The sequence below is a fragment of the Petromyzon marinus genome, chromosome 16 (assembly GCF_048934315.1).
Source record: "Petromyzon marinus isolate PM22_M1 ecotype Great Lakes invasive population chromosome 16, UKy_Petmar_22M1.pri1.0, whole genome shotgun sequence".
NCBI classification, from domain to species: domain Eukaryota; kingdom Metazoa; phylum Chordata; class Hyperoartia; order Petromyzontiformes; family Petromyzontidae; genus Petromyzon; species Petromyzon marinus.
In genome coordinates this window covers 2,178,556-2,193,890 of record NC_133682.1, presented here as the reverse complement: position 1 = coordinate 2,193,890, position 15,335 = coordinate 2,178,556, and the positions used below count along the sequence as shown (strand labels likewise).

At 41.3% G+C, this 15,335-nt stretch overlaps 1 protein-coding gene across 10 annotated transcripts in view; it reads left to right on the top strand.

Moving 5' to 3' along the window:
• Positions 1-15,335, top strand: part of ARFIP1 (ARF interacting protein 1) — a 46,869-nt gene that overhangs the window by 10,532 nt on the left and 21,002 nt on the right. For 6 of the 10 annotated variants that reach the window (XM_032955565.2, XM_076067404.1, XM_032955569.2 and 3 more), the window contains exons 4-5: positions 13,116-13,217; positions 14,421-14,529. In XM_032955565.2, coding sequence (XP_032811456.2) covers positions 13,116-13,217; positions 14,421-14,529 — 211 coding nt within the window. The remainder of the gene's footprint in view (positions 1-13,115; positions 13,218-14,420; positions 14,530-15,335) is intronic. The other 4 variants (XM_076067405.1, XM_032955570.2, XM_032955571.2 and 1 more) reach the window with 1 other exon arrangement.

Here is a 15,335-nt window from a genome sequence, read left to right as displayed (position 1 = left end):
GCGGTTTTGACAAATGGATGCACTGGCACTCCACCAGGTTCAGAGCGGACTTTGGCCCAAGAGAAAATGACCCCTGCAGGGCAACCAACACCACCCATTGCTTCAACTCCTGGCATTAAGCAATAATTAAGGGGTGGGATAATAACAGCCGATACAGACTGTAATTAGGATATCTCTAACTTGTGCATAGTTAGCTTGTATGTTGTGTTTTAAATGTCAGTGTGCTCAAGAGCCATGTGGTCTGTTTCTTAGTTATTTTTGTGTTGTATCAAAGTGTGTATAATACGAAACTATTTTGTCACCAATAAACTCTGCGTTAGATATGTTTAAAAGGGGGACAAATTTCTATGTTCCATTTAAGGGTTTGAATGGTCATCACAACGTATTATAGAGACCATTAAATGAAATGGATTGGCCAGTTAAAGTTTACAGTTTAAGGTTGCCTTGGCTGAGTTTTTTTTTAGAGTGGGAATGTTGACGTAATGGAGCTCATTGTCTCCGTTGTCCTAGTTTGTCTCAATGTTGCTCTATTAGCATTTGTATGGAAGTTTATGTTTGTGCCCGAAGAATCCTTTTTTACGTTCCCGTAACATTGCCACTGTTGACACTTTTGACGTAGGTTTTGGTGAATGGCCATTCTGTGCTTTTGTTGCTCCCATTACAAGCTGCGTCAGAGACGGACCTACCGGGCAGGTCTAATGTGTTGCGCCCAGGGTACGGGACATGTCGAGCCATCCGCATAAGATTACCAGCTTATTTTCATCGTTGCTAAATTCAAAACTTTTTAAAACTATATACTTTATTTTGCCAGTTAAGGCCCACTGAGCTATATAGCTCTTTTTCAGAAGTGACCTGGCCACAAATGATAGCTGATTGAAGTGGCTTACGTGAAAATTTAAAGCAGCCAAAATACTTTTCAACACATGTTTGTAAATGTGGAGGGAAAAACCAGAGGACCTGGATAAAATGTTACGCCACCACGGGGAGAACGTGCAAACTCCAAATATACATCCGTCAAGATCGGAATCTAACCCACGACCTCCTGTATACCAGGCGAGGTAGTTAACATCTCGCCACCATGGCCGGGCAGTCGGCATGGTGTTGCTGGGACATGGCCAGCATGTCTGCAACGAACTAAATAAGTACATTTTCATTTAAAATTGACAGTTTCGTTACGCATTTGTTTTGAGGCAAACTTTGCAGCCTTATTGAAGTTTTTCAGCCTCAGTTAATTTTCATTGTTATAATTATTGTCAGCTGCTCATCTGCCATTGCCAAAAATGTCTTCATTGATGTTTATGGCTGTGTTCATCCAATCCAATTTTCAGACAATATATACAAACTCTTTTGAATAACTTGAGTAAAAGCATCTCGCCTTGCCTGACGCCCCTTATAAAATATGTATTTTGTTATGTCAAGCAACCTAAGTATACTTGCCCCATATTTGTGATTTTTTTAATGTTAAGAACAGTCAAGTACAACATGTTCACCGAACATATCAAGATATTAGAGGAACAACTGATCAACATCAGAACCCACCACGGATATTGAGTGATGAGATTAGCTCATGTGCAAGAGCTTAGGTGGATTTTTACATTGCATGACCGTGGTGGATGGCAAAGTATGACAAATAGCCATAGTTTATTATGTATATGTTATCAGCTGGAGTTACAGCTGAAGTAATAAAATAATTCCGAAAGTACTTTGTAGTTGCATTTTTACAAAATACTTTATTTCAAACCTTTAAGGAAGCTATTCTATTATGACTTCCTTTACATTTTATGGAGTATTCAACGTGATCAGCTCTGTTATGGGACTTCACAATAATACTCTTATTTAATTTGAGCCATGTTTATTGAATTGTGAAATCCTTGTAATCTTTTAAGAAATTGTCACACTACCCTTTTTTTTTAAAGACACACTATTATTTTCACGACAATGCATTTGCATGCCTTGACACCCCTAGGCTGCGATCTTAATGCAGCCAGAACATACTCTTTGTTTCTTTCGGTAAAGTCACGTAGGTATAAAATAAAAATGAAATAAATCGCGACGTTTCGATCGCAACACAAGCAATCGTCATCAGGTGGGAAAACCACAGCAAGAATTTTTTTTGCTGATGTGGGAATTTTCTTGCTGTGGTTTTCCCATCTGATGATGATTGCTTGTGTTGCGATCAAAACGTAGTGATTTAATTTATTTTATTTGCTACCTACGTGACTTTACCGAAAGAACCAAAGAGTATGGATCCCTGCAGTCACGAAAACTTCACATCTAGATGGCAGCCAGACCAATTTTTCCAAATGAATGTGCAACAAAATAGCTATATATGTCGTCATCATCATCACCATAAGCAATGGTCAATCCACTGTTGAATGGATATCTTCCCCAGATGTTTCCGTTATTTGCGAATCAGCAATGTAAGAATCCACCATGCAGCCTCACAGGAGCTGATTTCACCGCTCCATATCTGTGGTGGATTCTACTCTTGGGCATGTTTCTCCTCTTTGCCGTTTTCCCCGTCAAAAAAAATTGTATTCGAGAAGCAAACACATTCATTTAGAACCATCCCAGATTTTGCTGAAGATATTGACTTGTTTGGACGTAAATCACAATTCAGGAAGGGCTCATTGGCTGCGGTTTGAGGGGATGGCACATTGTTCAGAGTCGTACACTTGTGCACAGTAGCTGCACAATACAACAATTGCAATGACTCACTAATGGCTTAGCCTCCGTACATTGGTGTAACATGATACGCATTCAACTACCTATTTAAAAAAAATTGGAAGTACTCGTTTTGCAATGTGCAGTTTATCTTATTCTGTACCAATTTCACGTGTTGACAGAGGCACCATGAGTCATGTATGGTTGTTTAATAACCTTGCAAAAATAAACTAGGTGTTTGTTAAGTTTCAGATGTTCATGTGATACTAAATAGAGGTAAGTTTAATGGACGAAAATAGCAGGTAGAATTTAAAGGATATATCGCACTGTAAAATCGAATTTCCATTTAAAATGTTAAACGAACAACTTTCACTTCCACGTGAACCGATGTTTGGAATACCATTCTCCCTTTCGGGGGGAAAGAAAGGTGACAATACCTCACCGTGCTGGTGGTCGAGACTTAACGATGTGGAGTGGCAGCCAAAGGACAGAATGCGCCCGAGAGGATGTCCCCCCTTGGGAGATGGAACGATGAAATCGGATCGTGTGCAGGTGATAGATGGATTGTTACATCACAGGCAGCATCGACGAGTGGAGACTTTCATATAGGACTGAATTGAACATGGCACCTCCGATTAACACGGTTGGCTATGTGTATGGTGCGAAAAGTTCAACAAATAAATACATGATAATGCTCTGCAGTTTAATTTGTGACTCGAATTATAATGAGCTTGTTCTTTGATGGTTTTCTATTCTACAAAACAAATATTTACTTCTAAGTACAGAGTTGACTACTTACATACCCAAACTCACTCCTTTACGATGTGTTGCGTGCCCAAATAGGACAGTATTTAGCACTTAAATTAAACGAGCACTTTGGCAAACAAGTGAAAAATGTCACACTGCCAACTTGATGTGCTCTAAACCTTCAGCACTTTGACATCCCTTTACAATACTCATCGGTTGGAGCAGACAGGAAGAGTGCCGGGTTGGTTTGTTTGTTTTTAGGCGCCTGACGCTTTCCGGAGGCAGTGGCTCATGATTCCATTTTCTTACAAGCAAAGTGCTTGTGGCCCAATCAAAAACTGCACGATTGTTCACTTCCGTATGGCTGCACTGCCAATGTGCAGGTTTCCTATTTTTTTTGCCGACATGAAGGTTCAAACGGACATTTGTACTGTCACTCCACTTGCTGCCGACGAAGGGGCACGCGCGCCAGTACGTGCTTCCACTTGCGCGTGTTTGCATGTGTACGCGTGCGTGGGTGTTTATGGTTGCGTTTTTTTTCTCAGTCTCCGTGCGTGGGAGTATTTGTGTGTGTGTTTGTGTGTCAGTATGTGGAAGCTTGTGTATATGCTGCAGTTTAAAAAGAAGAAAAAAAAACTCCTAGGTGGATTTGAATAGTTTTAGGTTTTTTCCCTGTTAATTTAAACTACAATTTATAGCTTAGGGCATACGCCGGTAATTCCGCCAGTTCCTTACCTCTCTCACCCCCTTGTATTCTATCCCTGTTGGCCCTACAGCCCCTTGTTGGATGTCCTGTCATTAAGCTTTGGTGAGCTCCCAAGTTTACCCAATTAATGTCATTAGGTTGACTACAGGCTTAACACGTAGGCTTTCGCGACTAATATCATCCATGATTTAGGTTTTATTTTTGGGTTAGATCGCTTAAATATTAATGTCGTTAAACCCATCACCGCCCGACAGTCAACTAGTAAGGTTTGTCACGTAAACAGAACATGCCAATTCGTTACTAGTACAGCACACCAGTGTGTTGGAGAGCAAATCCACAACATTTACAATCTGAGTAGGACGTTTTGTCAGCAATTACAACTAGCTTCATCAGGCGACAGGCAGATTTGCCATACGGATGTCGCCTGATGAAGCTAGTTGTAATTACTGGCGAAACGTCGTGCTCAGATTGTAAATGTTGTGGATTTTCTCTCCAACACACCAGTGTGCTGTACTAGTAACGAATTGGCATGTTCTGTTTACATGACAAACCTTACTATTTGACTGTGTCGGGTAGTGATGGGTTTAACGACACATTTATATTGAATAATTACGCGATGTTACCCAAAAAAACCTACTTTAATGTTGACTACAAGTCTAAAATGCATATGAGTTAATTCATTGGCATCGTTTAACTTTGGTGAGGTGCTTTCACAAGGCATCATAAAGATGTAAACACCGGCATCTGATATGTGACAATGAGTATATCTTTTTTGTATGAGGACTGAAACTTTCTTTAAATCACATCTTAGTAAACATTGAATAAGTTACACGATATAGTATTTAAAATTATGCTACTCTACCGTAGTTAAAAGATTTTTGGTTCTGAATGTTGTGCCCCCCTGGCCATTGCATGCATTTAATTTGTAATTGGTGGTAGGGATAATGGCTCTGAGTCTTGTGACTTTCCTCTCGAGGACCAGCGTTTTTGTCAGCCATTGAACAAATTCATCCCAGTGGAGAGGGCAATTCAAGTCAGGGGTTTTGGTCATTCATGTCCGAAGGTAATCTATAAACTGTGAAAGTGCTAGCGTTGCTGTTGGAATTCCTGAAGACTATTTTGCTGTGCTTGTTACTGTAACGGCCTTGTGGCCTGCCTATCCCCCCCCCCATTACTTACTGATAACTCGTAGTGAGCTATTCTCACGGGCTCCCTATGCTGTCCCCCTACCAGGCTCGCATTTGACCTACGTGGCATGAGTGAAACCTGAGAGCCGTCGGAATGAGCACCATAAAAGTTGAGGTGGATGTGGTTTGTGGACGGAAGGATTGGTGGCGCAGCGAGTAATCGTCTCAAGCCAATTGCGCATTAATTTTATGACATCTAACTCCATAAATCTAGAGGAGGGTACACATGCATGGACCGTGAAGAACACAGACCGTTTTGTCGCATGAATTGTGAAACCAAAAGTAAATATGATTGGGATGGAAATACGTTTTAACTATTGTTCGTAGCTTTATTGGCACCGTTGCCATGCCACTTATTTTGAAAGTTGGGAGTTGATGTTTATTGCGTCCGTGTACAGCGTAGGACGTCTTGTTAGGCCTGTCAGACAATCGCATGAGACGATGACACCCTTAATCTGCACTTGTTGTCCAAAACTGTCAATGATTGCAATGCCCCACCCATGGGTGTGTTGATGGTTGATCTTTTGAACACTCTTCGATAATAATTTTTTTTAATAAGAAAACACTGTAAACTGGGCTTGGCTTCCTCGCAATTTTTAAAAACAAGCCATACCTTTATATATGTCATTGTGTTGTTCTTGCCCCATTATCCTGTTAAATTTGGGAAATTTCAGGGTGGAGCCTCTGGTTTGCTGTGGTTTGGTTTAACATGATACACACCGTGCGTTAGAGAACATTAAGAAATTAATTACAGCATTGCTTTATGGAAGGTTGAACATAGTTTTGTTAAAACCACAAAAGAGCAATCACTGCGATGGTGTATATCTTTAAGATGTTACGTTTGAATGTGTGCTTGCGCTTTGGTTTGTCACTTGTTCAGTGTGAAAGTTGGTGCGTGATTGAGTGTTGATCAAATGGGTCCACGGCTGGCTGGTGATGCGTGCTAAGCCCATTGTATAATCTGATTTTCTTGTTTTATCTTACAGGATTCACTCAACAAGCGCAATTTATTTTAATTTGATTCAAAAAGTTTAAAGGGAGGTGCCGTGAGAGCATTCTATACATCACAGCCCTTTTTGTCATTTGTCAATACGCAGTACAATAGCCATGTTGGCTGAGTCTATTTGCCGCACGTTTAAAATGCAGCGCCGCATTGCATTTTTCGATCTCTGTTTGACCTTTCCTACTCAAGCTCATTCTAGTCGAATGACAGCGGCGCGCGATTACGTAAGGCCGGTGTCCTGGCGATCTCCTGGAACAACCTCACTGCTGCATCGTTTTGCCCTGGAAACCTCACCGTGTGTCCCTAGCCACCAACTCTTTGAGTTACTATGGGTTAGCTGAGGCCAGTACTTTGTGCCGGTGCCACAGCCACGGAGGAGGAGGTGGGCGTGCGCCAATTTGCCGGTTGGAGGTGGGGGAGGCAAGAGCCCGAGTTCCGCCTGACTGCCTTGTTAGGTCTTTTGGGGTGGCTCTCCACCGGAGGAAAATGAGAAGGGGCATTTCTCTACCCTCGTGGGTCCCCAGTTTTTGATACCTTAAATAGGGTCCCAATAGGATGGGTTACATACCGCTGTCAATATGTATTCCTCTATAGAAGTGAAAAATACATACGTGTCATTATCATCAGCCGTATGGATTTATATGAATGATTTGCATGTTCAGGTAGTCCCCGAGTTACAATGGTCCGACTTACGATATTTCGATCTTACGATGGCGATAGCGATATGACAAAATTTGCTTCAACAACCTAACATCGTTCAAGTATGCAGACGACGGACAGAATCTTGGCGAGTACAGTACAATATGATACGTTACGATACGTTCAATGCATGTATGATACGTAGCTTTAGCGATTTCATTTTAGGGTTACCACGATACGATACATACGTTCAATGCATGTAAAAAGTTTTTATAGCAGATAGGATTGTCTCCTGAAAAAACTTTCTATTAAATTGCAGTTCATATCGGTAGGCTAAGAATTTACCTTGTTTTTTTTTACTTTACATTTTACTGTGCAATACAGTATTGTAATTAATAAATACATACAGTATATCGTTTATACAGTATGGTACTGTAAATTGCTCTGTTTTGCTAAATTATCACCATTCTTTAAGACTCCTGGGTAGGCTAGGCCATCTTCGACTTACGATATTTTCGACTTACGATGGGGTCGTCGTAACGCATCTCCATTGTAAGTAGAGGACTTCCTGTATAGGGAAATTTAATGTCTCGCCAACTCAGAGGGCCTTACATCACATCTCATCTGAATAATTTCCAAATGTCATCCTGCGGCCCAGAGTGCCAGCTTGTCCCTACGTGGCAGAAGGTGTACGCAGCACTGGCCTGCAAATTTTCAGGACGAACGTTGATCTCTCCGCTGCTGGATGAAGAGTTCCCCTTGCCGTCGCCATCTCTCAGGATCTCGAAGCAATCCATCCTTGTCCTCGGTGGGCACAGTGGGGCATGTTTTCTCCTTTGACAGGGTCAGTGGTACTGTATAATGCACATTTCAAATGAAACTCAAAGCCCTGGGCTCGTTAGTTATTTGTATTTCATCGATCCACACCAAGCAAATGATGTTCATGTCAAATTTAAATCAATCCTTTGTCATGAAAATATTAGTTTAATATTTGTAGTCGGATATGGTTTATAAGTAAAACTAATTGTAGATTGTTAACTATTTTTTATTCAATTGTATGAAAGATTAAAAAAATAATCATAATTGACTGAAAAGAGTGTTGTTCATGCTGTACCACATGAATGTGAGGAAGTCCATGAGGGAGTGGGTTCTTGCGAGTGGATGTTTTGTATATTTGTTAAATAAACATTCAAATTAGAGACCATTGTAATATATAGATATATATTCGGCCCGCGATAAATGGAAATTCACACCGAGAACAAACTATGCCCCTACTTAATAATTCACGGTCTACCCTGCACTGTTTGTCTCTTGTGTTTAATAGCCTGAGGCAAAAACATTTTTTGGAGTTTACATACAAAAGAAAATAGCAGATACTGTACTGCAGTTGACAATGTGTCACTTGAAGTTGCTGAAAGGTACATATGTGGCTTGCATTGTTTTTTTTACATGACACTGCCTGGAGACCAATTTATCATGTTATCATTTTGCTACTATTGCTGATGTTGGCAAATTTGGCATGTCTCACCGGCATTACATCTGCTGCCTGCCAGGTGAACGAGTGTTTACCGCACCTTCCCAGCTTCAGTGTTGGCATGTCATGAATGCACTCGCGTAAATACTGTCGAGTTCCCTCTGTCTATGGTGCTTGAAAGCGAGTGGCATAGCGCGGTTGGCATGGGCATAGGTAAATGAGCTTAGTGGTTCCCTATTTAATTTCCACCCTTTTTGTATGCCTGGCACCCTGAGTATTTTGGTCATTGGGCTGCGGGGTAGCTGCACTTCCTTCGCACTGAATAGTTATGCCAGCGTTTTATAAAGGACTACACAACCGGAAAAAAACACAGCATTTTCTGTTGTAGATACACAGCGAGGCTGTGTCCAGTTTGAGGCTCCGTTAATAAAAAAATATACCGTGGTCATCCAGTACAGACCATAAAACATAATGACGCAATGCCCGATCCACAAATACAAAAGAGACATAGCAGCAGTACACTCCTGCTCTTGACGCGGTTATCTGGCTTGACCAACGGAATGTGAAATTGTAGTTGCTCTACATCTACATCAGCCATACAGTTTTTTTTCATTTATTTGGAATAACCCTGTGAGCCATTCGGCTCTTGATTCGGGTGCAACCGCAACAAACAATAAAATGACAAGATACATTTAAAATTTACTGTACGCAAATTGAGACATCCCCTACAAAAACAATAAAATCTTCCAGAAAAAGCACCATTTGTTTATGCTGCGTACTAAACTGTGCAAAAAGTCCCAATTTGATGTTAGATAACAATAATCATAATACAATTTATATTAAACTTTTAAGTCTAACTCTATACTACATCAAAAAATCGGGCTAAACTAACCCTTTCTAGAAATTACTAAAATAATGCTATAAATACAATGTAACAGTGATCATAAGAAATGTGATTGAAAGTTAACAATAGCGACATACATAACATATATTACTAAACCTAGCATCCATCGCTAGATGCATGAGCCAATCCGTAATAGCAGGAGTAATAATATTAGTAGCAGCACACTATAATCTAAATACATGATAATTTCTCGCCTTGGTCATCTATAGCTATATATTTGATTTCAGGTCACTTTATAGCAGTGGCAGCTAGGGGTGTTGTACGACTCCTCTAGAGCAGTTTTTAGTGATGGTCTTGTAGGTAGTGATACAAGCTGGAGTTTATTTGCGATAGCATGCCAGACCCTGCGGGCATCTATAGCAAAGGCCCTTCCTCCAGTATTTGTAAGGCAATTAGGAAAGCGAAGCTGGTAAATGAGCGAAGATCTTAGCTCATGTTTGTTTTCCGAAACAATGAGGAGATCCAGCAGGTAGTCTGCGGATTTTTTTGTAAGTACATCGTAAATAAATATCTGATGCCTGAGCCGTCGATCATTAAGAGATGTTAAGTTTGACTCAATGTAGAGATCGCAGTGGTGGGTCCTATATGGGCAGTTCAATGCAAATCTTAAGGCCGAGTGATATATTGAGTCAAGCTTCTTCAGAACAGTACTGGGTGCTGATTTATATACGATGTCACAGTAATCTTGTAGAGGCATTATGGTAGCTTTTATCAATTCCAAACGGAACATAGGTGGAAAACAGTGTATGTGTCGATACAGAAAACCAATTTTTATTTGTCTTTTTAATAATATAATCAATGTGTTCTTGAAAATTAAATTTTGAATCAAGGATGACCCCAAGATACGACAGAAGAATCGTTTTTTCGCCTGAGAACGACCGCTTGTGTTGCGATCAAAACGTCGTGATATATTATTTTTTTCTTGGTTCTTTCGGTAAAGTCACGTGACTTTACCGAAAGAACCAAGAAGATGAATCCTTGAAGTCACGAAAGCTTTAAATCGAAATATTATTTTTTGTTTTATTTAATTTTCTACCTACGTGACTTTACCGAAAGAACCAAGAAGATGAATCCTTGCAGTCACGAAAGCTTTAAATCGAAATATTATTTTTTGTTTTATTTAATTTTCTACCTACGTGACTTTACCGAAAGAACCAAAGAGTATAAAAAAATAAAGAATTTTTTAATTCAAGGTCAGGGATTCCATTATAGGACCTTGGTGACCACTTTTGTTTTAAAATATATGGGTGATGTCAGCAGAGTGCTATCTTGGCATGCTTGACCTTAATAAAAATGAAAGTTAAATATCAACATTAACAGGATTGCCTTATGACAGAGACATTTAGAATCGGCTGACATTTGAGACTGCCTCTTCAGAGAAGAGAGAGTTAAAATTTGTGCTTCTCCTATCGTTGTCGATTGCACTTTACAGTGTGGAGCCCTGAGAAACCTGGGACATTTGAGTAATTTTGGCACGTGACCAGTTTTAATTGGTAGACATAGACAAGATAAAAAAACCCATGAAGTCAAACGGCTGTTTTATAGCCTCACAAAACGTGTGAATTGTCGAATATGCAGTGTGCTGTGCATAACTTCCAACAAAATCCTGAAATCCTTTGCATAAATTAAGTTTTTTTCCCTCAAACTAATTCACAAAGTCACATGGGACAGCTGTGACACACAGCCAAGGTACATAACGACAATAGCTGTTTTGTGGGTTACATCTAATTTTTTTGCGAGCAGTTCTGTGCTTGTGCGCAGCCAAGAGGCTGAGGGTTTGTACTTGACTGAGTGCGTTTGGGTCTGACTGCCGGTCATGGTGACGGAGCAGTGCACCCTTGTTTCGGTGCGATTTGTTTTGAGGCGTACTCTAAACAAGTGTAATAAATGGTGATGTGTCCCTTTATAATTGAAGACGGGTGCCGTGTGAGGGTCTCAAACATCATCGCGCCACACGTGTCATTTGTCAATCCGCTGCACAATGGGCCGTTTATTCGGTGTGTTTGCAGCAGCTATTAATGTACATATACATTTCGAGCTTGTTTAGTTTGCGCATAACCGATGTGCAAGCTCGCACACGAGTGCCCCCTCGGCTTTGTTTTATAAACCGGTAGCGCGCTCTGTCTCTGTGCGACGACGCTTGGGATGTGTGACGATTGGTAAGCACACCTCCCCTGGGTACGGTCAATTTGCACACATTTGTAATGTGTACAACGCCTACTGTCCAAACGGCCTTTGTTTACAGCTGTACACAATTTAATGTGTGCTATAACAAAGGCCAAAAAACAGAAAGTGTAAACATCTTTACATGAAACATTTGGTTTGCATAAAATCCTGATTATTTTTATTAGCAACATTTAATGCATTCATCATGCATGATCTCTCTAATTCTGGATGAATGGCACCCCAAGCTATTGCCATCTCTCAAGATCTTGCCATGTAACGATCCACCCAGCCACCTGCACACTCCCTGTTTTCCTCGCTCCGTATCCTCGGTGGATGTTCTCTCGGACACGTGGCATTCCTTGGCTATCACTGCCATTCTTTTTGACGATTGGCCGTCATCATTCGTAGCGACCTGCCTTGCGCAAGCCCCACTAACTTGTCGCTATGAATGATGTCTAAATTGCGTATCTTCTCTAATCTTCAATAGTAACCGGTGGTGGGTTTTTCCCACTTTGTGGCAGCTTTCTCTTTGCATTACCCTCCTAAGAAAGGAGTTTACTTAGTTGTGGGATGATAGAGATTGTATGTTTTAAATGTTTATGCAAAATTGAAAGCAATTTAAAATTTTAGGCTGACCCTACTTCTAGAGTAAAACCAATCAACCTCCAGTCCTTCATTTTTGCAGCTCAGACTCTGAAAATTGATCGTTTCTAGTTATAAGCATATATCTGACTGTGGGCAATTTCATCTTTTCAGACCTTTAAGAACTTCTTCAGAATTTCAATCGCTCGGTCACAATGATCCGATGTATTAATAATGTACAGCCCCTTTGTCAATTCACTGCGGAATAAGGCCTCCCAAGGCAATGCTAGTCATGGGGGTAATATTACCATACTTCACCACACTGTCAGTGCAGGTTGGTGGTGAAGGGGGGGATGGCAGTTCTCGCTCAGATATCACCTGCCATTGATGTATTATAAAATAATAATGGCTGCAACATAACACACATAAACCCCAAGAGGAGTCATACAAATTCCTTCATATTGCGCTATAAATAGATCAACGGTACATCCATAAAACGCGTCCACTGATCTAATGGCCGCTGCGCAGTGATGCGGTTGATCGCTGTCGATGATGACACGTGTGCACGCTCGCCGCACGCTCAATGCAGAGTTTGGAGACGGTTCAGCGTCCAACAGACACGGCTGAAGCGGCTTAGACAAACACGCCCGTGTGTTTATCCACATTGGCGAGCGACGGTTACCTTGAGCGCTAACTGGGGGCTGTTGTAAGGCGTGCTTTCTAAGCCCGTGTTGTGTGGACAGGAGCCCTAATTGGCACAAAGAGGTTAACTAAACGCGCCGCTCGAGTGACTTACGCCACATTCAAGTCATAATTTTCAGACTTCTCACTCCAGTGTGAAGCAATTGAAAGTTTTTTTTATCTGTCTTTAAGAATGACCAGGTTACTTTATTTAAGATTAACGACCCAGTTTAACTATTAAAAATTAAGTGTTCCCTTACCTCTGCCATTTGTCTTTAAGTTTCATTCTGTCTTCTGGGCTCTTGGCTGTGATTGTATTCATTCTGGCGTTGATTTTTATTTTGCTCGCACGCACGACCCAGGGTGCAGCGCACATCACAGAACGAGGCGACGATGGCGAGACACAAAAGTCATGGCTCGGCACCGATAAGACTGTTAGTGTCCTGGAGTATGATTGTCAATACGTAAGTGAAGTGCATAAATGTGTATTTCCATTGCTCTTGCTTGTTAGGCGTTTTCTGTAAAAGACGGGATCCTGTTTGGTTGGCTTGTCAAGGGGCACACTGGCGCTGCCGGCAGATCTTTTGGTGTAACGACACGCGATTACACGCCCACAGTTTACCCATGGGGAGGTAGCATATTGAGTTACTTTAACTCACGGCGACTTGCTGCTGCATGTCAATCGAGTGTGTTTGCTCTTTGGTCAGATGCCAGCAATGATAAAAAAAAATACATTTTGAATTTAGTAACCTGGAGAATGCTGGATGGAAAATATTGAGTTTTTACCTTTAGACCAATTAGTGGCTTATAACTATAAGTCAACAGTGTGGGAAGTATTGCATTGATGCTTTTGTGTGCTAGTTTTGGTCGTTGGAGTGTGCTTGGATGTGACTTTATTGTAAAAAACAGACTTAAGTGGAACATCGCCATGGAGAAGCACAAATTTAGAGCGTAAATAAGTCAACAGGGGAAAATGTGAGCGTGACTGCTAGCAGTGACTAACAAACCTAGGCTGGCAATTCTTAACAATATTTTTTTCTGCGACATAAATGTACCCAACCAAACTGAAATTTCACTCTTTCTAAAGTGGTGCTTGCGAAATTCTTGACGTTATTACGTTTACGTTCAATGACAGAACAACTCTTTATGAAACCCTACAAATAACCCTTGCCACGTTTTGTATTGCACGGTCAAGGGACCTTGCCATTCATGATTATATGTTGTGGTTTCTATGGCCATTATTCTAAATGGAATGCTTAACCTGTTGGTGCATTTATAAAGTTCCCCGTGTGTGCGCTTCTTTGCCTGTCTTTGGTAAGGAAATAAGGTGTTTTTGTCACATTCTTTTTGCACAATTTCAAGATATTGTCAGCACTTTACTCATGTTTGTGTTGACACAAGTATAGCAGGGTTTTTTTGCCGTAACTTAGGTTTTTCTGCAGTAAACATGTTATCGCGCACCATTCTCATTTGTAAACGGCAGTAACACCCCTCCAACTCCCGTCTATTTTTATTAAAATGAATGCACACGCAGCGCCGCGTTCATGTAAACAAGTGTTTGTGTGTGTAATGCTCAATAGCGGCAGCGGTTGATCCTGCAGTGCAGTCCCACGTGACTACACGCGTGGTCTCATTTGTGACCTCGTTCGCTTGCTCGTGCCTTGCAGGACCTGCGGCAGATGATGGCGTCCGGGCCGAATCTGAACGAGACGAGCGTCGTGTCGGGAGGCTACGGGGGCAGCCTGGAGGGGGTGCTGCAGACGGGCGGCGTGAAAGGTTAATTGAGCTTTGCTTTTTCACTCTCCGTTCGCCTCTGTCACATGGGCAATGCAACAATTCGATTGCTTGTTTGTTAAATCGCAGTCGAGATTGAATTTGCTTAAGCATGGGGTGGTCCAGGTGGCCCTGAAGTCGGAGTGCTGAGCTAGCACTGCTGTGATCCTGGCTTAGCAGTAAACTGAGTTCCCAATTGTAGTGAGTTGTTGGTCTCTGCCCAGTCACCAATGACCACGTAGAAAAAAACATACAAAATTTGTTTCTGCACTTAATCAAAATTCCAAATAAATAATTATATCATTGGTCTTATTTTCACGTGACCAACATTACTCTCATGTGGCAGAGCGGATAAGCAATTTCTGCTCACTACTGTTCGGGTCAGAGGGCACTTGAAAGGTCTCAGAGGTAGCTCTGCAACATCCGCTTCTGCAGGCCATTCTCTAACATGTACAGCTGCTTCTTTTTGTGAGAGATCCGAATGGATGTTGTCCCATGACATGACGCCGATAGCACAGATCGCGGTAGAATTATATGAAATTGGTAAATATATAAAAAAGCTTAAACATAAACACATTGTGCAGTGGTATACGGCAGTGGCTATTAGGCAATTGTGTGCCCTTTTGTACAAATCTCCTTAACATTTGTAGACCGTATGTGAGAAATATGATAATATTTAAAAGGCACACAAAGTAACCGGATGGACTTGCAATGTTAACATTTATGAACGTTTCATTTATGGCAGGTTACACCAATGTTGCCACAGCCTTGAGTGCGCCAGGCCCTTTTGCAACGTCACTCAAGCTTCT